The 26,292-nt window shown below is 40.5% G+C and overlaps 1 protein-coding gene across 2 annotated transcripts in view; it reads left to right on the top strand.

Annotated features, from left to right (window-relative positions):
- EDEM3 (ER degradation enhancing alpha-mannosidase like protein 3) overlaps positions 1-26,292 on the top strand; it is a 130,295-nt gene that overhangs the window by 67,132 nt on the left and 36,871 nt on the right. For both annotated transcript variants that reach the window (XM_053693848.1, XM_053693849.1), the window contains exons 12-14: positions 14,831-14,914; positions 19,270-19,394; positions 25,819-25,984. In XM_053693848.1, coding sequence (XP_053549823.1) covers positions 14,831-14,914; positions 19,270-19,394; positions 25,819-25,984 — 375 coding nt within the window. The remainder of the gene's footprint in view (positions 1-14,830; positions 14,915-19,269; positions 19,395-25,818; positions 25,985-26,292) is intronic.

Below are 26,292 nucleotides of genomic sequence, written 5' to 3'. Positions count from 1 at the left end.
ATTATTATTCTATAACATGCTAATAATTTTATCGGTGATACCATCTTTTGATATCATTAGTGTTGTCAGGTATATGTCTCTAGCTATTTTAGCTAGAAAAGCTTTATGGATTAAACTTGTAATGCTGATATGTCTTCTAAGTCGACTTTGTTTTCCCTTTCTGTCCAGGGTAATAATCATTTTTTCGTTCTTTTTTTCATAATAAGGAACAAAAGCCTGATCCTTCATCCTCAGGAGCGGTATCAGTTTGGAAACTTTTTCCAGTTTGGAATATATCCAAGCCTTATAGAAACCTATAGTCAGCTCCTAAGTACCCATGAAGGTGCGGCCCTTTTTTCCAGTTCAGCTGGTATGGGGCAGATTACGTTTTCTTCAAAGGAATTTGGATCAATTCCATTCTCAATCTCTGGTTTCAGAACATTGTTTCAGAAAGGTACAGAATTGGCTTCAAGTTAAGGCCTCCTGCTAAGAGATTTTTTTCTTTCCCGTGTCCCAGTTAACACAGCAAGGCTCAGCATTTCTGAAATGTGTTTCAGATCTAGAGTTGGCTGGAGTAATTATGCCAGTTCCAGTTCTGGAACAGGGACTAGGGTTTTATTTTATCTCTTCATTGTACCAAAGAAGGTCAATTCCTTCAGACCAGTTCCGGATCTATCAATATTGAATCGTTATGTAAGGATACCAACATTCAAGATGGTTACTGTAGGACTATTCTGCCTTTTGTTTAGTAAGGACATTATATGTCTACAATAGATTTACAGGATGTGTATCTGCATATTCCGATTCATCCAGATCATTTTTAGTGTCTGAGATTCTCTTTTTAGACAAGCATTACCAGTTTTGTGGCTCTACCGTTTGGCCTAGCCTCAGTTCCAAGAATTTTTTTCAAAGATTCTCGGTGCCCTTCTTTCTGTATTCAGAGAACGGGGTTTTGGTATTTCCTTATTTGGACGATTATCTTGGTATTTGCTCAGTCTTCTCATTCGAAGAATCTCATGCGAATCGATTTGTGTTGTTTCTTCAAGATCATGGTTGGAGGATCAATTTACCAAAAAGTTCATTGATTCCTCAGTCAAGGGTAACCTTTCTGGGTTTCCAGATAGATTCAGTGTCCATGACTCTGTCTTTAACAGACAAAAGACGTCTAAAATTGATTTCAGCTTGTCGAAACCTTCAGTCACAATCATTCCCTTCGGTAACCTTATGCATGGACATTCTAGGTCTTATGACTGCTGCATCGGACGCGATCCCCTTTGCTCGTTTTCACATGCGACCTCTTCAGCTCTGTATGCTGAATCAATGGTGCAAGGATTACACAAAGATATCTCAATTTATATCTTTAAAAACCGATTGTTCGACACTCTCTAACGTGGTGGACAGATCACCATCGTTTAATTTAGGGGGCTTCTTTTTGTGCTTCCGACCTGGACTGTAATTTCAACAGATACAAGTCTCACAGGTTGGGGATCTCTGACGGCACAAGGAGTTTGGGAATCTCAGAAGGTGAGATTACCGATCAATATTTTGGAACTCCGTGCAATTTTCAGAGCTCTTCAGTTTTGGCCTCTTCTGTAGAGAGAATCGTTCATTTGTTTTCAGACAGACAATGTCACAACTGTGGCATACATCAATCATCAAGGAGGGACTCACAGTCCTCTGGCTATGAAAGAAGTATCTCAAATTTTTTTGGTTTGGGCGGAATCCAGCTCCTGTCTAATCTCTGCGGTTTATATCCCAGGTGTAGACAATTGGGAAGCGGATTATCTCAGCCGCCAAATGTTCCATCCGGGCGAATGGTCTCTTCACCCAGAGGTATTTCTTCAGATTGTTCAAATGTGGGAACTTCCAGAAATAGATCTGATGGCGTCTCATCTAAACAAGAAACTTCCCAGATATCTGTCCAGATCCCGGGATCCTCAGGCGGAGGCAGTGGATGCATTTTCACTTCCTTGGAAGTATCATCCTGCCTATATCTTTCCGCCTCTAGTTCTTCCAAGAGTAATCTCCAAGATACTGAAGGAATGCTCGTTTGTTCTGCTGGTAGCTCCGGCATGGCCTCACAGGTTTGGTATGCGGATCTTGTCCGGATGGCCTCTTGCCAACCATGGACTCTTCCGTTAGACCAGACTTTCTGTCGCAAGGTCCTTTTTTCCATCAGGATCTGAAATCCTTAAATTTATAGGTATGGAGATTGAATGCTTGATTCTTGGTCAAAGAGATTTCTCTGACTCTGTGATTAATACTATGTTACAGGCTCGTAAATCTGTATCTAGAGAGATATATTATAGAGTCTGGAAGACTTATATTTTTTGGTGTCTTTCTCATCATTTTTCTTGGCATTCTTTTAGAATGCCGAGAATTTTTTTCAGTTTCTTCAGGATGGTTTAGATGAGGGTTTGTCTGCAAGTTCCTTGAAAGGACAAATCTCTGCTCTTTCTGTTCTTTTTCACAGAAAGATTGCTATTCTTCCTGATATTCATTGTTTTGTACAAGCTTTGGTTCGTATAAAACCTGTCATTAAGTCAATTTCTCCTCCTTGGAGTTTGATTTTGGTTCTGGGAGCTCTTCAAGCTCCTCCCTTTGAACCTATGCAATCATTGGTCATTAAATTACTTTCTTGGGAAGTTTTGTTCCTTTTGGCCATCTCTTCTGCCAGAAGAGTTTCTGAATTATCTGCTCTTTTCTTGTGAGTCTCCTTTTCTGATTTTTCATCAGGATAAGGCGGTGTTGCGAACTTCTTTTGAATTTTTACCTAAAGTTGTGATTTCCAACAACATTAGTAGAGAAATTGTGGTTCCTTCATTATGTCCTAATCTTAAGAATTCTAAGGAGAAAGCATTGCATTCTTTGCATGTTGTTAGAGCTTTGAAATATTATGTTGAAGCTACTAAGTCTTTCCGAAAGACTTCTAGTCTATTTGTTATCTTTTCCGGTTCTAGAAAAGGCCAGAAAGCTTCTGCCATTTCTTTGGCATCTTGGTTGAAATCTTTAATTCATCTTGCCTATGTTGATTCGGGTAAAACTCCGCCTCAGAGGATTACAGCTCATTCTACCAGGTCAGTTTCTACTTCCTGGGCGTTTAGGAATGAAGCTTCGGTTGATCAGATTTGCAAAGCAGCAACTTGGTCCTCTTTGCATACTTTTTCAATTCTACCTTTTTGATGTATTTTCTTCTTCTGAAGCAATTTTTGGTAGAAAAGTACTTCAGGCAGCGGTTTCAGTCTGAATCTTCTGCTTATGTTTTTTATTAAACTTTATTTTGGGTGTGGATTATTTTCAGCAGGAATTGGCTGTCTTTATTTTATCCCTCCCTCTCTAGTGACTCTTGTGTGGAAAGATCCACATCTTGGGTAATCATTATCCCATACGTCACTAGCTCATGGACTCTTGCTAATTACATGAAAGAAAACATAATTTATGTATGAACTTACCTGATAAATTCATTTCTTTCATATTAGCAAGAGTCCATGAGGCCCACCCTTTTTGTGGTGGTTATGATTTTTTTGTATAAAGCACAATTATTCCAATTCCTTATTTTATATGCTTTCGCACTTTTTTATCACCCCACTTCTTGGCTATTCGTTAAACTGAATTGTGGGTGTGGTGAGGGGTGTATTTATAGGCATTTTAAGGTTTGGGAAACTTTGCCCCTCCTGGTAGGAATGTATATCCCATACGTCACTAGCTCATGGACTCTTGCTAATATGAAAGAAATGAATTTATCAGGTAAGTTCTTACATAAATTATGTTTTTCTTACCTTCAAAAATTTGACTCTTTTTTTCCCCTGTGGGCTGTTAGGCTCGCGGGGGCTGAAAATGCTTCATTTTATTGCGTCATTCTTGGCGCTGACTTTTTTGGCGCAAAAATTCTTTTCCGTTTCCGGCGTCATACCTGTCGCCGGAAGTTGCGTCATTTTTTTGACGTTATTTTGTGCCAAAAATGTCGGCGTTCCGGATGTGGCGTCATTTTTGGCGCCAAAAGCATTTTAGGCGCCAAATAATGTGGGCGTCTGATTTGGCGCTAAAAAATATGGGCGTCGCTTTTGTCTCCACATTATTTTAGTTTCATTTTTCATTGCTTCTGGTTGCTATAAGCTTGTTCTTTGGCATTTTTTCCCATTCCTGAAACTGTCATTTAAGGAATTTGATCAATTTTGCTTTATATGTTGTTTTTTTTGTTTTTTTTGTCTTACATATTGCAAGATGTCTCACGTTGCATCTGAGTCAGAAGATACTACAGGAAAATCGCTGTCTAGTGCTGGAGCTACCAAGCTAAGTGTATCTGCTATAATTTTTGGTATCTGTTTCTCCAGCTGTTGTTTGTATTGCATGTCATGACAAACTTATTAATGCAGATAAAATTTCCTTTAGTACTGTTACATTACCTGTTGCTGTTCCGTCAACATCTAATTTTCAGAGTGTTCCTGATAAACATATGAGATTTTATTTTTTAAATCCATTAAGAAAGCTATGTCTGTTATTTCTCCTTCTAGTTTACATAAAAGTCTTTTAAAACTTCTCTTTTTTCAGATGAATTTTTTAAATGAACATCATCATTCTGATACTGATAAATCTTTGTATTTGTTCAAGATGGAATTTATTCGTTCTTTATTTAAAGAAGTATTAATTGCATTAGAAATAGAGGATTCTGGTCCTCTTGATACTAAATCTAAACGTTTAAATAAGGTTTTTAAATCTCCTGTAGTTATTCCAGAAGTGTTTAATCTCCCTGATGCTATTTCTGAAGTAATTTCCAGGGAATGGAATAATTTGGGTAATTCTTTTACTCCTTCTAAACGTTTAAGCAATTATATCCTGTGCCATCTGACAGATTAGAGTTTTTTGGGACAAAATCCCTAAGGTTATGGGGCTGTCTCTACTCCTGCTAAATGTACTACTGTTCCTACGGCAGATAGTATTTTATTTAAGGAAAATTGAATCCTTTCTAAGAAAAGCTTACTTATGTTCAGGTAATCTTCTTAGACCTGCTATATTTTTAGCGGATGTTGCTGCAGCTTCAACTTTTTGGTTAGAAGCTTTAGCGCAACAAGTAACAGATCATAATTTTATAGCATTATTATTATTCTATAACATGCTAATAATTTTATTGGTGATACCATCTTTTGATATCATTAGAGTTGATGTCAGGTATATGTCTCTAGCTATTTTAGCTAGAAAAGCTTTATGGATTAAACTTGGAATGCTGATATGTCTTCTAAGTCAACTTTGCTTTCCCTTTCTTTCCAGGGTATTAAATTATTATCTCAATTGTTTCTGGAAGGAAGGGAACTTTTTTACCAAAGGATAAAAAATCTAAGGTAAATTTAGGTCTAATAGTCTTTTTCGTTCCTTTATCTCAATTAATATCTTTAAACCGATTATACGACACTCTCTGACATGGTGGACAGATCACCATCGTTTAGTTCAGGGGGCTTCTTGTTCTTCCAACCTGGACTATAATCTCAACAGATGCAAGTCTTACAGGTTGGGGAGCTGTGTGGGGGTATCTGACGGCACAAGGGGTTTGGGAATCTCAGGAGGTGAGATTTCCGATCAATATTTTGGAACTCCGTGCAATTTTCAGAGCTTTCCAGTCTTGGCCTCTTCTGAAGAGAGAGTTGTTCATTTGTTTTCAGATAGACAATGTCACAACTGTGGCATACATCAATCATCAAGGAGGGACTCACAGTCCTCTGGTTATGAAAGAAGTATCTCGAATTTTGGTTTGGGCGGAATCCAGCTCCTGTCTAATCTCTGCGGTTCATATCCCAGGTATGGACAATTGGAAAGCGGATTATCTCAGTCGCCAAACGTTGCACCTGGGCGAATGGTCTCTTCACCCAGAGGTAGTTCCTCAGATTGTTCAATGTGGGAACTCCCAGAAATAGATCTGATGGCTTCTCATCTAAACAAGAAACTTCCCTGGTATCTGTCCGGATCCCGGGATCCTCGGGCGGAGGCAGTGGATGCATTATTTTCTTCCTTACAAGTGTCATCCTGCCTATATCTTTCCGCCTCTAGTTCTTCTTCCAAGGGTATTCTCCAATATTCTAAAGGAATGCTCGTTTGTCCTGCTGGTAGCTCCAGCATGGCCTCACAGGTTTTGGTATGCGGATCTTGTCCGGATGGCCTCTTGCCAGCTGTGGACTCTTCCGTTAAGACCAGTCTTTCTGTCTCAAAACCTTAATTTTAAGGTATGGAGTTTGAACGCTTGATTCTTGGTCAAAGAGGTTTCTCTGACTCTGTGGTTGATACTATGTGACAGGCTCGTAAATTTGTATCTAGAGAGATATATTATAGAGTCTGGAAGACTTATATTTCTTAGTGTCTTTCTCATCTTTTTTCTTGGCATTCTTTTTGAATACTGAGAATTTTACAGTTTCTTCAGGATGGTTTAGATAAAGGTTTGTCCGCAAGTTCCTTGAAAGACAAATCTCTGCTCTTTCTGTTCTTTTTCACAGAAGGTTTGCTAATCTTCCTGATATTTATTGTTTTGTACAACCTTTGGTTCGTATAAAACCTGTCTTTAAGTCAATTTCTCCTCCTTGGAGTTTGAATTTGGTTCTGGGGGCTCTTCAAGCTCCTCCTTTTGAACCCATGCATTCTTTGGTCGTTATATTACTTTCTTGGAAAGTTTTGTTTCTTTTGGCCATCTCTTCTGCCAGAAGAGTCTCTGAATTATCTACTCTTTTTTGTGAGTCTCCTTTTCTGATTTTGCATCAGGATAAGGCGGTGCTGCGAACTTCTTTTGAATTTTTTTACCTAAGGTTGTGAATTCTAACAACATTAGTAGAGAAATTGTGGTTCCTTCATTATGTCCTGATCCTATGAATTCTAAGGAGAAATCATTGCATTCTTTGGATGCTGTTAGAGCTTTGTAATATTATGTTGAAGCTACTAAGTCTTTCCGAAAGACTTCTAGTCTATTTGTCATCTTTTCCGGTTCTAGAAAAGGCCAGAAAGCTTCTGCCATTTCTTTGGCATCTTGGTTGAAATCTTTATTTCATCATGCCTATGTTGAGTCGGGTAACACTCCGCCTCAAAGGATTACAGCTCATTCTACTAGGTCAGTTCTACTTCCTGGGCGTTTAGGAATGAAGCTTCGGTTGATCAGATTTGCAAAGCAGCAACTTGGTCCTCTTTGCATAATTTTACTAAATTCTACCATTTTGATGTGTTTTCTTCTTTTGAAGCAGTTTTTGGTAGAAACGTACTTCAGGCAGTGTTTTCAGTTTGAATCTTCTGCTTATGTTTTTTCATTAAAATTTTATTCTGGGTGTGGATTATTTTCAGCAGGAATTGGCTGACTTTATTTTATCCCTCCCTCTCTAGTGACTCTTGCGTGGAAAGATCCACATCTTGGGTATTCATTATCCCATACGTCACTAGCTCATGGACTCTTGCTAATTACATGAAAGAAAACATAATTTATGTAAGAACTTACCTGATAAATTCATTTCTTTCATATTAGCAAGAGTCCATGAGGCCCGCCCTTTTTTGTGGTGGTTTTGATTTTTTTGTATAAAGCACAATTATTCCAATTCCTTATTTTATATGCTTTCGCACTTTTTTCTTATCACCCCACTTCTTGGCTATTCGTTAAACTGAATTGTGGGTGTGGTGAGGGTGTATTTATAGGCATTTTAAGGTTTGGGAAACTTTGCCCCTCCTGGTAGGAATGTATATCCCATACGTCACTAGCTCATGGACTCTTGCTAATATGAAAGAAATGAATTTATCAGGTAAGTTCTTACATAAATTACGTTTTTTTAAGATTTACTTTTTTTTATATACTTTTATTCCACTATTTCAAGCCAAGACTATACCAACCTCTGCTGACTTTAGAATGGAAGCATCTTTCTCTGAGCAGCGCACCGGGCAGGAGGAGTTAAAAATGCAATCCAGCTACGCAAGTTGCGCAGTGCTATGCAACATGTATAGGGATATTGAAATTTAACTTCTCCATCGATTTTCACTGATGTCCAGCCAGGCACTGTAGGGAGTTGTGGCACGACGGGGTGACACCATCAGAGGAGATTAATTCCTGCTTGATGGTGTCAAGGACCACCAACATCTTCTCGGGGACAACTAGTGGTCCATGGAACACTGGTTGGCAACCACTGCCTCAGAGGACCATATACCATAAAATGGTTAAATAATTTCATTAGCATGCAGTATATGTGCAGAACGACATATGTTTCTGTCTGGGCAGTTGTCATTATTTTGGTACATCTGTGTAAGACGTTAGGAGCCAGTGAGTTCAGAATCCTTAGGGCTAGGTTTATGAAGCCGCATTTGCAGCTTTTTGAGCTATGTGGAGCAGGTACATAAGCGATCCTAATGAAGGATCCGCATGCACATCCCTAGCAGAAACTGCTTCTTTCTTCTGTTAAGTGTGATCAGTCCACGGGTCATCATTACTTCTGGGATATTAACTCCTCCCCAACAGGAAGTGCAAGAGGATTCACCCAGCAGAGCTGCATATAGCTCCTCCCCTCTACGTCACTCCCAGTCATTCTCTTGCACCCAACGACTAGATAGGAGGTGTGAGAGGACTATGGTGATTATACTTAGTTTTATATCTTCAATCAAAAGTTTGTTATTTTAATATAGCACCGGAGTGTGTTATTACCTCTCTGGCAGAGTTTGAAGAAGAATCTACCAGAGTTTTTGCTATGATTTTAGCCGGAGTAGTTAAGATCATATTGCTGTTTCTCGGCCATCTGAGGAGAGGTAAACTTCAGATCAGGGGACAGCGGGCAGATGAATCTGCATAGAGGTATGTAGCAGCTTTTATTTTCTGACAATGGAATTGATGAGAAAATCCTGCCATACCGATATAATGTCATGTATGTATACTTTACACTTCAGTATTCTGGGGAATGGTACTTCACTAGAATTACACTGTAAGAAGTACATAAAACTGTTTATTAACTAGAAATTATGTTTAACGTTTTTGCTGGAATGTAAAATCGTTTTCATTTGCTGAGGTACTGAGTGAATAAATGTTTGGGCACCATTTTTCCACTTGGCAGTTGCTTAATCTTTTTCTGTCAGTTTCTGTTCTCTCTCACTGCTGTGTGTGAGGGGGAGGGGCCGTTTTTTGGCGCTTTTTCTATGCATCAGTTATTTCAGTCAGCAGCTCATTGTATTTCCTGCATGATCCGGTTCATCTCTACAGAACTCAGGGGTCTTCAAACTTATTTTGAGGGAGGTAATTTCTCTCAGCAGAGCTGTGAGAATTATAGTTGACTGTGATAAAAAACGTTTATTCTGTAATTGCTTTCAGAATTTGTTATCTTTGCTATTGGGATTAAACCTTTGCTAAAGTTGTGTTGTTTACAAGGATTGAGGCTATAACTGTTTCAATTTATTAATTTTCAACTGTCATAGATTTTCTGTGCTTCTTAAAGGCACAGTACGTCTTTAATATTATTCTAATTGAATTGTATTCGAAGTTGCAAGTTTATTTGCTAGTGTGTTAAACATGTCTGATTCAGAGGAAGATAACTGTGTCATTTGTTGCAATGCCAAAGTGGAGCCCAATAGAAATTTATGTACTAACTGTATTGATGCTACTTTAAATAAAAGTCAATCTGTACAAATTGAACAAATTTCACCAAACAACGAGGGGAGAGTTATGCCGACTAACTCGCCTCACGTGCCAGTACCTGCATCTCCCGCTCGGGAGGTGCGTGATATTGTAGCGCCGAGTACATCTGGCCGGCCATTACAAATCACATTACAGGATATGGCTTCTGTTATGACTGAAGTTTTGGCTAAATTACCAGAACTAAGAGGTAAGCGTGATCACTCTGGGGTGAGAACAGAGTGCGCTGATAATATTAGGGCCATGTCAGACACTGCGTCACAGGTTGCAGAACATGAGGACGGAGAACTTCATTCTGTGGGTGACGGTTCTGATCCAAACAGACTGGATTCAGATATTTCAAATTTTAAATTTAAACTGGAAAACCTCCGTGTATTACTAGGGGAGGTGTTAGCGGCTCTGAATGATTGTAACACAGTTGCAATACCAGAGAAAATGTGTAGGTTGGATAAATATTTTGCGGTACCGACGAGTACTGACGTTTTTCCTATACCTAAGAGACTTACTGAAATTGTTACTAAGGAGTGGGATAGACCAGGTGTGCCATTCTCACCCCCTCCGATATTTAGAAAAATGTTTCCAATAGACGCCACCACACGGGACTTATGGCAAACGGTCCCTAAGGTGGAGGGAGCAGTTTCTACTTTAGCTAAGCGTACCACTATCCCGGTGGAGGATAGCTGTGCTTTTTCAGGTCCAATGGATAAAAAATTAGAGGGTTACCTTAAGAAAATGTTTGTTCAACAAGGTTTTATATTGCAACCCCTTGCATGCATTGCGCCGATCACGGCTGCAGCGGCGTTCTGGATTGAGTCTCTGGAAGAGAACATTAGTTCAGCTACTCTGGACGACATTACGGACAGGCTTAGAGTCCTTAAACTAGCTAATTCATTCATTTCAGAGGCCGTAGTACATCTAACTAAACTTACGGCGAAGAATTCAGGATTCGCCATTCAGGCACGCAGGGCGCTGTGGCTAAAATCCTGGTCAGCTGATGTTACTTCTAAGTCTAAATTGCTTAATATACCTTTCAAAGGGCAGACCTTATTCGGGCCCGGGTTGAAAGAGATTATCGCTGACATTACAGGAGGTAAAGGCCATGCCCTGCCTCAGGACAAAGCCAAAGCTAAGACTAGACAGTCTAATTTTCGTTCCTTTCGTAATTTCAAAGCAGGAGCAGCATCAACTTCCTCTGCACCAAAACAGGAAGGAGCTGTTGCTCGCTACAGACAAGGCTGGAAACCTAACCAGTCCTGGAACAAGGGCAAGCAGACCAGGAAACCTGCTGCTGCCCCTAAAACAGCATGAATTGAGGGCCCCCGATCCGGGATCGGATCTAGTGGGGGGCAGACTTTCTCTCTTCGCCCAGGCTTGGGCAAGAGATGTCCAGGATCCCTGGGCACTAGAAATAATATCTCAGGGATACCTTCTGGACTTCAAATACTCTCCTCCAGGAGAGAGATTTCATCTGTCAAGGTTGTCAACAATCCAGACAAAGAAAGAAGCGTTTCTACGCTGCGTACAAGAGCTCTTGTTAATGGGAGTAATCCATCCAGTTCCACGATCGGAACAGGGACAGGGGTTTTACTCAAATCTGTTTGTGGTTCCCAAAAAAGAGGGAACTTTCAGACCAATCCTGGACTTAAAGATCCTAAACAAATTCCTAAGAGTTCCATCGTTCAAGATGGAGACTATTCGGACAATTTTACCTATGATCCAAGAGGGTCAGTACATGACCACTGTAGATTTAAAAGATGCTTACCTTCACATACCGATTCACAAAGATCATTACCGGTACCTAAGGTTTGCCTTCCTAGACAGGCATTACCAGTTTGTGGCTCTTCCATTCGGATTGGCTACAGCTCCAAGAATCTTCACAAGGGTTCTGGGTGCTCTTCTGGCGGTACTAAGACCGCGGGGAATCTCGGTAGCTCCATACCTAGACGACATTCTGATTCAAGCTTCAAGCTTTCAAACTGCCAAGTCTCATACAGAGTTAGTACTGGCATTTCTAAGGTCACATGGATGGAAGGTGAACGAAAAGAAAAGTTCACTCGTTCCACTCACAAGAGTTCCCTTCCTGGGGACTCTTATAGATTCTGTAAAAATGAAGATTTACCTGACAGAGGACAGGTTAACAAAACTTCAAAGTGCTTGCCGCACCCTTCATTCCATTCAACACCCGTCAGTGGCTCAATGCATGGAGGTAATCGGCTTAATGGTAGCGGCAATGGACATAGTACCCTTTGCACGCCTACACCTCAGACCACTGCAACTGTGCATGCTAAGTCAGTGGAATGGGGATTACTCAGACTTATCCCCTTCTCTGAATCTGGATCAAGAGACCAGAAATTCTCTTCTTTGGTGGCTTTCTCGGCCACATCTGTCCAGGGGGATGCCATTCAGCAGACCAGACTGGACAATTGTAACAACAGACACCAGCCTTCTAGGTTGGGGTGCCGTCTGGAATTCTCTGAAGGCTCAGGGACTATGGAGTCAGGAGGAGAGTCTCCTGCCAATAAACATTCTGGAATTGAGAGCAGTTCTCAATGCCCTCCTGGCTTGGCCCCAGTTGACAACGCGGGGTTTCATCAGGTTTCAGTCGGACAACATCACGACTGTAGCTTACATCAACCATCAGGGAGGGACAAGAAGCTCCCTAGCTATGATGGAAGTATCAAAGATAATTCGCTGGGCAGAGTCTCACTCTTGCCATCTGTCAGCAATCCACATCCCGGGAGTGGAGAACTGGGAGGCGGATTTCTTAAGTCGTCAGACTTTTCATCCGGGGGAGTGGGAACTTCATCCGGAGGTCTTTGCCCAAATACTTCGACGTTGGGGCAAACCAGAGATAGATCTCATGGCGTCTCGACAGAACGCCAAGCTTCCTCGTTACGGGTCCAGATCCAGGGATCCAGAAGCAGTCCTGATAGATGCCCTGACAGCACCTTGGGACTTCAGGATGGCTTACGTGTTTCCACCCTTCCCGATGCTTCCTCGATTGATTGCCAGAATCAAACAAGAGAGAGCATCAGTGATTCTAATAGCACCTGCGTGGCCACGCAGGACTTGGTATGCAGATCTGGTGGACATGTCATCCTGTCCACCTTGGTCTCTACCTCTGAAACAGGACCTTCTGATACAGGGTCCCTTCAAACATCAAAGTCTAACTTCTCTGAAGCTGACTGCTTGGAAATTGAACGCTTGATTTTATCAAGACGTGGGTTTTCTGAGTCAGTTATTGATACCTTAATACAGGCTAGGAAACCTGTTACCAGAAAGATTTACCATAAGATATGGCGTAAATACCTATATTGGTGTGAATCCAAAGGTTACTCTTGGAGTAAGGTTAGGATTCCTAGGATATTGTCTTTTCTACAAGAAGGTTTAGAAAAGGGTTTATCTGCTAGTTCATTAAAGGGACAGATCTCAGCTCTGTCCATTCTGTTACACAAACGTCTGTCAGAAGTTCCTGACGTCCAGGCTTTTTGTCAGGCTTTGGCCAGGATTAAGCCTGTGTTTAAAACTGTTGCTCCACCATGGAGTTTAAACCTTGTTCTTAATGTTTTACAGGGCGTTCCGTTTGAACCCCTTCATTCCATTGATATAAAGTTGTTATCTTGGAAAGTTCTATTTTTAATGGCTATTTCCTCGGCTCGAAGAGTCTCTGAGTTATCAGCCTTACATTGTGATTCTCCTTATTTGATTTTTCATTCGGATAAGGTAGTTCTGCGTACTAAACCTGGGTTCTTACCTAAGGTAGTTACTAACAGGAATATCAATCAAGAGATTGTTGTTCCTTCTTTATGCCCAAATCCTTCTTCGAAGAAGGAACGTCTACTGCACAACCTGGATGTAGTCCGTGCTCTAAAATTTTTACTTACAGGCAACTAAGGAATTTCGACAAACGTCTTCTCTGTTTGTCGTTTACTCTGGGCAGAGGAGAGGTCAAAAAGCTTCTGCTACCTCTCTTTCTTTTTGGCTTCGTAGCATAATTCGTTTAGCTTATGAGACTGCTGGACAGCAGCCTCCCGAAAGGATTACAGCTCATTCTACTAGAGCTGTGGCTTCTACTTGGGCCTTTAAGAATGAGGCCTCTGTTGAACAGATTTGCAAGGCTGCAACTTGGTCTTCGCTTCATACTTTTTCCAAATTTTACAAATTTGACACTTTTGCTTCATCGGAGGCTATTTTTGGGAGAAAGGTTCTTCAGGCAGTGGTTCCTTCTGTATAAAGAGCCTGCCTATCCCTCCCGTCATCCGTGTACTTTTGCTTTGGTATTGGTATCCCAGAAGTAATGATGACCCGTGGACTGATCACACTTAACAGAAGAAAACATAATTTATGCTTACCTGATAAATTCCTTTCTTCTGTAGTGTGATCAGTCCACGGCCCGCCCTGTTTTAAGGCAGGTAAATATTTTTTAATTTATACTCCAGTCACCACTTCACCCTTGGCTTTTCCTTTCTCGTTGGTCCTTGGTCGAATGACTGGGAGTGACGTAGAGGGGAGGAGCTATATGCAGCTCTGCTGGGTGAATCCTCTTGCACTTCCTGTTGGGGAGGAGTTAATATCCCAGAAGTAATGATGACCCGTGGACTGATCACACTACAGAAGAAAGGAATTTATCAGGTAAGCATAAATTATGTTTTTTCCTCTCCGCCACCTCAGAAGTGGTGAGATAAATGACAGCGACACTCACTCGTTCAGGGTGATTGACATGACCTGCTCCAGCACAGTTGGTTGCGCCGGGCATGGGGTAGCATTGCACAAGAAACCTCTTCTGCATTGTTAAATTTCACTGGGCTATAAAACATAGCAAGTGCCAATTGCAGGCACACAGTTTCAGTACTACTTGCGGACCTGTACGCCTGCGGGCACGGTACATTTTGTCCTTAAAAAAATCTTGTTTTTTATAAGAATGTCCTCCCTGGTTAAAAAAAAAAAAACTAAAAATGTTCTGGGATCCTGAGTTTTTTGTAATTTTGTTCTCTATATGTCACCCAAAAAAATGCCAATTTTTAACTGCATTTTTTTTGTTTGTTTTTATCAGCCTGTAGTGTATCAATGTCTGATTTTGTTGGAGGACTTTGTTTTTTTCTACAGAACCTCCTGTTTAAACTGTGTAAATGTTAATTGATGATCTGTCATTGACTGTAAGCTCTTTGGACAAGCATTTGCTCAGCAATCTACAGTAAATATTTACCATTTTGTTTCCAGGCCTTCACAACAGACTTCAGAGTGCACTGGGCCCAGCACCCTTTAAGACCGGAGTTTGCAGAAAGCACCTATTTCTTGTATAAAGTAAGAGAAAACAAGTTGTATTTTCTTTATATCTGACACACTAAAGCTACTTGACTTTATTTTGGAGTTGATATGACTTGAGATTTAAACCCAAGACTAATCTTATATCTGTAGAGACACATTGTGGCACAGATACTGCTGGAAAGATCCAGTTTGGGGGATTACACACTATTTCTGCCCAACTGCATTACTTCTGGGATTTGAGAGAGTTAAATGTAATTTGAAATATGCCTTTTTTTTTTATTTTGTATTTATTTTTTTTACATAAAAGTAGGGGAATATAAGGTGCAGTTTGCGATATCCAGTGGTGTTGTCATGGGGGCCACCACTACTTTGCCAAGGTTACTCAAAGCTCTGCCTAACCCTGGCCCCCTGATCAACTAACTGCCCACTGACATCCTGCCCCACCCACGAAAACACTGGTGGGCTCCAGGCAATCCCCCCCCCCACTCTTAAAAGTAAATCCTGGAGAGACTACTGGATCTCTCCCCCCCTCTTAAAAATAAATCCTGGAGAGACCACTGGATCTCTCCCCCCAGTCTTAAAAATAAATCCTGCATAGACCACTGGATCTCTTCCACCCTCTTAAAAGTAAATCCTGGAGAGACCATTGGATCCCCCCCTCTCTTAAAAGTAAATACTGGAGAGACCACTGGATCTCTTTCCCCCCTCTTTAAAATAAATTCTGGAGAGACCACTGGATCCCCCCCCTCTTAAAAGTAAATCCTGAATAGACCACTGGATCTCTTCCACCCTCTTAAAAGTAAATCCTGGAGAGACCATTGGATCCCCCCCTCTTAAAAGTAAATTGTGGAGTGACCACTAGATCTCTTTCCCCCCTCTTAAAAGTAAATCCTGGAGAGACCATTGGATCCCCCCCCCCTCTTAAAAGTAAATTCTGGAGAGACCACTGGATCTCTTCCCCCATCTTTAAAGTAATTCCTGGAGAGACCACTGGATCTCTTTCCCCCCTCTTAAAAGTAAATCCTGCATAGACCACTGGATCTCTTCCCCCATCTTTAAAGTAATTCCTGGAGAGACCACTGGATCTCTTTCCCCCCTCTTAAAAGTAAATCCTGCATAGACCACTGGATCTCTTCCACCCTCTTAAAAGTAAATCCTGGAGAGACCATTGGATCCCCCACCCTCTTAAAAGTAAATTGTGGAGTGACCACTGGATCTCTTTCCCCCCTCTTAAAAGTAAATCATGCATAGACCACTGGATCTCTTCCACCCTCTTAAAAGTAAATCCTGGAGAGACCATTGGATCTCCCCCCTCTTAAAAGTAAATCCTGCATAGACCACTGGATCTCTTCCACCCTCTTAAAAGTAAATCCTGGAGAGACCATTGGATCCCCCCTCTTAAAAGTAAATTGTGGAGTGACCACTGGATCTCTTTCCCCCCTCTTAAAAGTAAATCCTGCATAAACCACTGGATCTCTTCCACCCTCTTAAAAGTAAATCCTGGAGAGACCATTGGATCCCCCCCCCTCTTAAAAGTAAATCCTGCATAGACCACTGGATCTCTTCCACCCTCTTAGAAGTAAATTCTGGAGAGACCACTGGATCTCTTCCACCCTCTTAGAAGTAATTCCTGGAGAGACCACTGGATCTCTTTCCCCCCTCTTAAAAGTAATTCCTGGAGAGACCACTGGATCTCTTTCCCCCCTCTTAAAAGTAAATCCTGCATAGACCACTTGATCTCTTCCACCCTCTTAAAAGTAAATCCTGGAGAGACCATTGGATCCCCCCCCCTCTTAAAAGTAAATCCTGCATAGACCATTGGATCCCCCCCCTCCCTCTTAAACGTAAATTCTGGAGAGACCACTGGATCTCTTCCCCCCTCTTAAAAGTAATTCCTGGAGAGACCACTGTATCCCTCCCCCCCCCCTCTTAAAAGTAAATCCTTGAGAGACCACTGGATCTCTCCCCCCCCCCCCCTTAAAGGTAAATCCTGGAGAGACCCCTGGCGCCAGCTAGCTTACAGGTCCTGGAATCTCTCTCAGTAGGATGCGACTATATCAGATTCAAATTTACGGATATCCTATACCTCAGATGCCAATAACATGAGTTCTGCCATCATGTTAGCTTGGTTGTAGAAATGTTTTACCTGGCATAGCTGATGGGTAATATAATTTAGTTATTAATTGCATACATATATAGGTTCATGCACACATTGTGTATATATACATATATAGGTTCATGCACACATTGTGTATATATACATATATAGGTTCATGCACACATTGTGTATATATACATATATAGGTTCATGCACACATTGTGTATATATACATATATAGGTTCATGCACACATTGTGTATATATACATATAGGTTCATGCACACATTGTGTATATATATACATATATAGGTTCATGCACACATTTTGTATATATACATATATAGGTTCATGCACACATTGTGTATATATACATATATAGGTTCATGCACACATTGTGTATATATACATATATAGGTTCATGCACACATTGTGTGTATATATACATATATAGGTTCATGCACACATTGTGTATATATACATATATAGGTTCATGCACACATTGTGTATATATACATATATAGGTTCATGCACACATTGTGTATATATACATATATAGGTTCATGCACACATTGTGTATATATACATATAGGTTCATGCACACATTGTGTATATATATACATATAGGTTCATGCACACATTGTGTATATATATACATATATAGGTTCATGCACACATTGTGTATATATACATATATAGGTTCATGCACACATTGTGTATATATACATATATAGGTTCATGCACACATTGTGTATATATACATATAGGTTCATGCACACATTGTGTATATATACATATAGGTTCATGCACACATTGTGTATATATACATATATAGGTGCATGCACACATTGTGTATAGTTTACATTCCGTTACCCTCCAGAGACGGGCACCTTGAAAAGCTTCTTGAGTATTTTTTATCTTAAAGGGACATTCCAGTCAAAATTGGAACCCACATAGATGCATTCCTGTTTTTAATAGAAGCATTTCTGTAATATACATAATATAGCAAAAATGTTTATAATAAAAGCTAAAACTGTTTCAAAAGTGTATTTAAGTATGCACCGTGCACCATTATAATAATGGCAGCACTTGCTCAGAGAGCCTAAGGTGCTTGTACCATCTGGTAATGACTTAACTTGTTAATTACTGACATAATACAAGCACTACTGGTTCTCTGAGCAGCTGCAGTATATAAAATGCTGATGCACTGAGAACTTTCTAGCTATGCTTCACATGCACACGCAGAGAAAATGTTAGTCAATTTTGATGCTAAAGTGCCCGGTTTTTAAAAATTCGATTAAAAACAGGGGCACTTTAATTCATCAAAATGTACATTTCACTTGTGCTGTGAAAAACAACTTACATTTTAATCTTCACAGCAGCTCCAGCTTCCTCCACCTGTCGCAAAGCCTCTTCCTGGGTCTAAAATGATGAACCTGGCTTCCTCCAATCACGGCATTAAATTAGACACTGATTCCCCCGGAGGGGAAGCCGTGATTGGAGGATGACCCATCCATCATTTCTGACATCAGAAATGGCTTGCGACGACCGGAGGAAGCTGGAGCAGCTGTCAAGTTTAAAATGTAAGTTTTTTTTGTTTTGTTTTTCCACAACAGGAGTGAAATGTAAATTTTGATGAATTAAAGTGCCCCTGTTTTTTAAATCGAACTTTTAAAAACCGTGCACTTTAGCATCAAAATGTACTTACACTTTAACAGTACAACAGTGATAACTTTTACTAGAAGCATTTTTGCCAGTATATGTATATTGCAAATATGTTTCTATTCAAAGATGTAATTAATCTGTGTGCCTTTAAATTGTGACCAGAATATCCCTTTAAAACTGATTAAAAAGAGCTTTTGCACTGATCAAGAAATCACTATGTAGCATGTTGCAGTGTTTTTTGTGCCCTGCGGATGCACTCCGGACTCTGGAGCAATGGAAGAATGATAATTTTTTAGAATTAAATGCTGTACATGAAAATATTTTTGTGTGTAATTTTGAATTTAATGGCACATGAAGCACATAAATATAGTAATATAAAATGTTTCATTGTAAGCAGTAAAGCAACATTCCAGTATAGGTTCTTTATTAGTATTACTCATTTGCAGCAAACAACATGTTAATGCATAAATCACTGTCATATTCATTTATTGCAATTGTGCACAAAAATCTTGAAATGAAAAGGTGCAGAAACTGTGTTGACTTTAAGATACAGTGATATCATTTTCTCATTAGATTCTATTCATTGTGTATATGTATTTAAACACGTTATTTTACATGTCATTAAACAGGCAACTGGAGATCCTTACTATCTGGAAGTAGGAAAAACGCTCATTGACAATCTGAATAAATACGCCCGTGTTCCATGTGGCTTTGCTGCTGTTAAAGATGTGCGCACAGGAAGTCACGAGGACAGGTATGGTTGTGGGCTTAATATATAAAATGTGAAGAAAATAAATAATATCACTACCAACATCTTTGTAAATTTAAAATGTTTTTAAAATTTTGCGCTTATGGTCTATTTTTTATTTTATTTTATTTTTTCTTCATTTATAGTTGAGGGTTTTTTTAGGGTAAAAACATAATATATAATTTCCTGATAAATTATTTTCTTTCCTGGCATCGAGAGTCCACAAATACATTTAATTACTAGTGGGAACCAATACCAAAGCTAGAGTCCACAGAAGGGAAGGGAGGGATACACAAGACCAGTGAACCTAAACAGAAGGAACCCCCGCTTGAAGAACTTTCCTCCCAAAAGAAACCTCAGCTGAGGCAAAAACACCAAATTTGTAAAATTTGTAAAAAGTATGCAATGATGACCAAGTAGCCACCTTGCAAATCTGTTCCATAGAAGCATAATTTTTAAAGGCCCGAGAGGAAGCGATAGCCCTAGTGGAGTAAGCCGTAATTTTCTCTGGAGGCTTCTGTCCAGCTGTCTCATAAGCCAATCGAATAACACTTCTCAACCAGAAGGAGAGAGTAGAAGAAATGGCCTTCTGACGTCTCCATTTACCAGAAAACATAACATAACAAAAAGAGCAGAAGATTGACAAAATTCTTTTGTAGCCTGAAAATAGAACCTTAAAGCATGCACAACATCCAGATTTTGCAATAACTGCTCCTACTTAGAGGAAGGATTAAGACAAAATGATGGAGCAGAAATTTCTTGGTTAATATTTCTTTCCAAAACCACATTAGGTAGAAATCCTAATTTAGTACAAAAAAAACCGCCTTATCCACATGAAGATTAAGATAAGGAGAATCACACTGTAGAGCCGAAAGCTTCAAAACTCTACGGGCAAAGGGAATTGCCAGCAGAAACAAAACCTGGACAATAACTTGATACCAACAGAATGCATAGGCTCAAAAGGAACCTGCTGCACAACTTTAAGAACCAGATCAAGACTCCAAGGAGGAGCAATCGACCTACACACAGGCCTGATTTTAACCAAAGCCTAAACAAAAGATTGATCATCTGGCAAAATTGCCAGATGCTTCTGCAGAACAATTGACAGAGCCGAAATCTGACCCTTAGGGTACTGACTGATAAACCCTTCTCCAGGCCCTCATGAAGAAAGGACAGAATACAGGAAATTCTCACCTGACTCCGAGAAAAACCCCTAGATCCGCACCAATTAAGGTATTTTAAGCCATACCTTATAATAAATCTTGCGAGTAACAGGCTTACAAGCCTGAATCGTAGTCACAATAACCTTCACAGAAAAACCTTGTCTGGTCAGGACTAAGCGTCCAATCCCCAAGTAGTCCGCTTCAGAGAGACTAAGTTCGGATGACGGAAGGGACCCTGAAGTAGAAGATCCTTCTTCAGAGGCAATTTCCACTGGGGAAATGACAACCTGCTAACTAGGTCCGCAAACCAAGTTCTGCGAGGCCACATTGGATCTATTAGAATCACCGAAGCCTGCTCCTGATTGATACGAGCTATCACCTGAGGAAGGAGGGCAACCGGAGGAAACAGATAAATTAGACCGAAATCCCATGGCACTGCCAGGGCGTCTACCAGAGTTGCTTGAGGATCTCTTGATCTTGCTCCTTATCTTGGAAGCTTGCAGGTTAGATGAGATGCCATCAAATCCAGCTCCGGAACTCCCCACTAGAGGGTTAACATTGAGAAAACTTATGGATGGAAAGCCCATTCTCCTGGATGAAACGTCTGCCTGCTCAGATAATCCGCTTCTCAGTTGTCCACCCCTGGGATATGAATGGCAGAGAGATGACAGTTGTGAGACTTTGCCCACTGAAGAATGCGAGTCACCTCCTTCATAGCTAACAAGCTCAGCGTTCCTCCTTGTTGGTTGATATACGCCACAGAAGTAATGTTGTCCGATTGAAATCTGATAAACCGGACTAAACTCAGGCCAAGCTGGGTATTGAGAATTTCTCTCAATTCTAGGATATTTATACGGAGGGCAGATTCCTCCTGAGTCCAAAGTCCCTGAGCTCTTAGGGACCCCCCAAACTGCTCCCCAGCCTAAGTGGCTGGCATCCGTGGTCACAATCCCAAGAACGTCTCAGGAAACAAATGCCCTGAGACAAATGGTCCTGGGAGATCCACCTAGACAGAGACATCCTTGTCTGAGAGTCTAAAACTATCCTCTGAGAGAGATCAGATCTGTCTCCGTTCCATTGATTGAGCATTCATAATTGTAGAGGTCTCAGATAGAAGCAAGAAAACGGAATAATGTCCATGGATGCCACCATGAGACCAATTACTTCCATGCATACAGCAACCGATGGACAAACAGAGGACTGAAGAGAACGACAGGTCTCCAGATGCTTGAATTTTCTGACCTCCGTCAAAAAAATCTTCATAGATACGGAGTCTATGATTGTCACCAGAAAACATACCCTGGTACTTGGCACCAAAGAACTTTCCCTAGATTCACCTTCCACCTGTGAGAGCGGAGAATAGCTAACAGAGAATCTGTATGGGATCTTGCTAACTGAAAAGATGGCGTCTGGACCAAGATATCGTCCAGGTAAGGAGCCACCGCAATCCCTAGAGATCCTGGCTACAGCCAAAAAAAAAACTAGAACCTTTGTAAAGATTCAAGGAGCAGTGTCGGGGCCGAAAGGCAGGGCTTCAAATTGGAAATGTTGATCCAAAAAAGCGAACTTAAGGAACTTAAAATGTTTCCTGTGAATAGGCACATGAAGATACATATCCTTTAGGTCTATAGTGGTCATAAACTGTCCCTCCTGAACTAGAGGGAAAATAGAACGAATAGTCTTCATTTTGAAGGACGGGACCTTGAGAAACTTGTTGAGAGACTTTAAGTCTAGAATGGGTCGAAAAGTTCCCTCCTTTTTGGGAACTACAAAAAGATTTGAATCAAATCCCTCACCCTGTTCTGCTAGAGGAACTGGGATAATCACTCCCAGAGTGGACAAATCTCTTAAGCAGTTTAAGAAGACCTCTACCTTTACCTGGTTTACAGATAATCCTGATAATAGGAATATGTCCCTGGGGGGACAAGACTTGAATCCTATCCTGTATCCCTGGGAGACTACATCCACTGCCCAAGGATCTGGAACGTTGCGAATCCAAGCCTGCTGAAAAAATGGAAATTCCCCCCCTTCCTGATCCAGAACTGGATCGGGGAAGGCCCCTTCATGCTGACTTTGCCTCAGTGGAAGACTTTCTGAATTGCTTACCCTTGTATCAGGGCTGGCTAGCTCTCCAAGAAGTCTTGGCTTGCTCAGATTTAGAAGACGAGGAAGATCTCTATACCTTGAAGTTAGGAAAGTAACGAAAATAAAAAGTCTGACAAACCTTAGGTCTATTCTTCTTATCCTGTGGTAAAAAAAACCCTCCCTTTTTACCAGTAACCGTGGAAATGATCTCTGCCAGACCAGGACCAAATAAAGTCTTACCCTTAAAAGGTAGAGACAGAAGCTTAGATTTAGAAGTCACATCCACAGACCAAGACTTTAACCAAAGGGCTCTGCGGGCTAGTATCGCAAAACTAGAAATCTTGGCTCCCAGCCCAACAACTTGCATACTGGCATCACAGATAAAAGTATTAGCCAGCTTTAGAGCCTTGATCATATCCTGGATCTCCTCTATAGTAGTTTGCCTCTGAAATTAGATCAGACAAAGAGTTGCACCAATAAGAGACTGCACCAGCAACTGTCGCAATACTAGCAACTGGTTGCCACTGCAAACCCTGATAAAGAAATATCTTTCTTAAATAACCCTCCAGTTTCTTATCCATAGGGTCTCTAAAAGAGGAACTATCCTCAAGAGGAATAGTAGTTCTCTTGGGTAAGGTAGATATAGCGCCCTCTACTCTAGGAACAGTGCGCCACAGATCTTGCACTGAATCATCCACAGGAAACATCTTTTTAAACACAGGAGACGGGTTAAAAGGAGCACCCGGCTTCTCCCATTCCTGAGATATAATGTCAGACATGCGATCTGGAACAGGAAAAACTTTCACAGATTTATGTTTGACATCAGAAACTCTATTCAGTTTATTAGCCTTTTTAGGAGCCTCTGCAACAGTTTCAGAGTCATCCAAAGTAGCTAAAACCTCCTTCAAAAGTAAACAGAGATGCCCCAGTTTAAATCTAAAATTAACCTCCTCAGAATCTATTGTACTAGGAACTGCAGATTCTGATTACGAGATCTCAGTCTCAGAAACTGCAGAGGAATGGTCCTCTCTAGATAACTGTTAAAGACTAACCAAATCAGTCTTGGCGGGAATCAGAACCCATTGAAATATTCTTAGATTTCCTCTTCCCTTTGCCAGAACTAGGTAAAGCACTTAGGGCTGCAGAAACTGCAGAAGTTATCTCAGCATTCTGTTCAGGGGTTGTCTCAGAATTCTGTTAACATGTCCCACTCTTGTCAAAGGCTGGGACGTGTTAACAGAATGCTGAGACAACCCCTGAACAGCATTCTCCTGAGAAAAAGAAGGCTCAGATAAGTAATCCTTATCCTTAGATAATAAAACCTTGTTAAGACAAGGGGAACAAAATTGCACAGGAGGTATAACCTGGGCATCTGCACAATAAAGACATGTATCAAATGACAGAGAAAGCTTAGGATCAGCTGCCATAGTAAATAAAATAGCCCTTTACTTCCCTTATACTCTAATTTCAATATAAACAATTAGAATAAAACTCTAAGCATAGATAATTATTAAAACGGGCACCTCTACACCCCAGCCACGCTGGAGAGACTCATCCGACCGGGAACCAGGAATCCAGTCCACACAAGAAGATAAATCCTGTTCAAACTGCAGCTCCTAGAAAGCTGCAAACATCAGAGAGAAGTGACAGACAGGCATGCTAGAAAATCCGGTCAGTCAGACAGCCCAAACAGCCGGCTAGAAACAAACTGTTTAGCACTCAGGAAGTAACAGAGCGGTCACATGATCGCAAATTCAAAAGTAAGGTGCGATCCAACAACTTTCTTAAAGGGATATTACCCAAACTAAATAAAAGGTAAACCTGTGCAAACAAATCCCCTTAGCCAAAATCAAAAAAAGTCTTCACATGACAACACACTGCTTTGAACTGCAGCCCAATAAATCCCCAACCTTTAAAAGGGATATTCAGTCCCATAAGGATCCACCATGTTCTTTAAGTATCTTTTTTTTTTTTTTTTAAATCAAGGAACTCCTAAGTGCTGCACCCTTCTTACCTAGAAGGTAAAAGCACTCACCCGTGGATCCGCTGTAGGACAGGTACAGCAAACAGGTGTAACTGACTCCTCACTGACATAGACCTGTAGATAAAGGAAAAAACAGTAACCAACCCTGGTTTTCTATATAGAGGTAGCAGAAATGTTGAAAGGTAAACAAAGACCACCTTGCCGTCTTCCAACTGCTAAAAGCCACCATTACTCTTACTAAAGAGAATTACATGGACACAGCATAACCCTAATCCTTGCTTGCAGGGAAAAGTACCCATTAAAGGATTAACAACTTTATTTCTTCAGACACCTTCTTTAAAGAGCTACACAGGCAAAGAATGACTGGGGATTGTGGGTAATGGGAGGATACTTGAAGCTTTGCTGTGGTGTTCTTTGCCTCCATCTGGTGGCCAGCAGTTGAATTCCCACTAGTAATTGAATGGATGTGTGGACTCTCCATGCCAGGAAAAAAAAGAGAAGCAATCTTCAGACAAATCTTCACAGAATACCTCAGAGTACAGTGGTATAACAGGAATCTGGCTATTGTTCTAAAAATGTTATAAATTGCTTGAAGAAAATAAAGATTATCAAAGGTGTATATATGGTGCAAAAGTGGTGTGTAGTACAGAGGATGGCTATTATCTTAAGAACACCTCACTGCAATGATGACCAAGCAGAGGCAATGAGATATTTTATATGTTTGTAATTTTTCATCCCACATACTGTGTACAGCAGGGCCAGCTATGGTAAGTGCTTATAAACCAGCCACTTGCACAGCCTAAAACATTGATGGGCAACCAGAATAATTGAAAGAGCTGTATGTGTGGGACCCAGAGACCTTCAAACTGGCCACATTGTATATTTAATACTTGTACTGGGCGAACAGCAAAAGCAATTATGTCTGCTGTGTGTGTGATGGAGAGTGGATTCAAATTGAAAAAGGAAGCAGAGAGGGTGTGCTGATGTTTTGTGCAGTAAAATAAAATGTATGTATTAAGGGTCTCTGCAGGGGAAGGGGCTTGGGTTCCATTGCATCTCCCCAGTTGCCATGGGGATGATTGGCTAGCAGCTTTTGATATATTGAGCATGCACACCGAGTGCATTACATATGTCATTTTACTAATGGTTTTCCTTTTTTAATATTGACCAATTTCGTATATATATGTTTTTGGTCCAGAATGGATTCTTTTTTCTTGGCGGAAATGTTCAAGTATCTGTACTTGCTGTTCTCGGAGAGGGAAGACCTGATATTTGATATTGAAGATTACGTTTTTACTACAGAAGCTCATCTTTTACCTCTGTGGCTCTCTACAGCAAACCAAACCGTTGCTAAGAAAAACACTGTATGTATTTTATTTTTTATGTAATGAATTACACAGTTGTGTTTTTAGAATTTTCTAAATCTGAAGACCTCTTCAGATTTTCTTTATGTTGCCGTTGAATGTTGTTGTTTTTTAAATTATGTTTGAATATTTTTTCTTTCTTTGATCCGTAAGATATATTGTTATGACCCAGGAATTAAAGGCATATGAAACAGTCTGTTTCATTAATGTAATTTTAAAAAAAAAGCATTAAGCAGTGGCTTTTAGAAATTATTGCAATGTGTATTTTTCATAAGTTTAAATGGATTTTACCTTTTCTTTATTTCATT

The sequence above is a fragment of the Bombina bombina genome, chromosome 10 (genome assembly GCF_027579735.1).
Source record: "Bombina bombina isolate aBomBom1 chromosome 10, aBomBom1.pri, whole genome shotgun sequence".
Classification (NCBI taxonomy): Eukaryota; Metazoa; Chordata; class Amphibia; order Anura; family Bombinatoridae; genus Bombina; species Bombina bombina.
The sequence above is the reverse complement of the archived record's forward strand: the minus strand, read 5'-3'. Positions and strand labels throughout refer to the sequence as shown.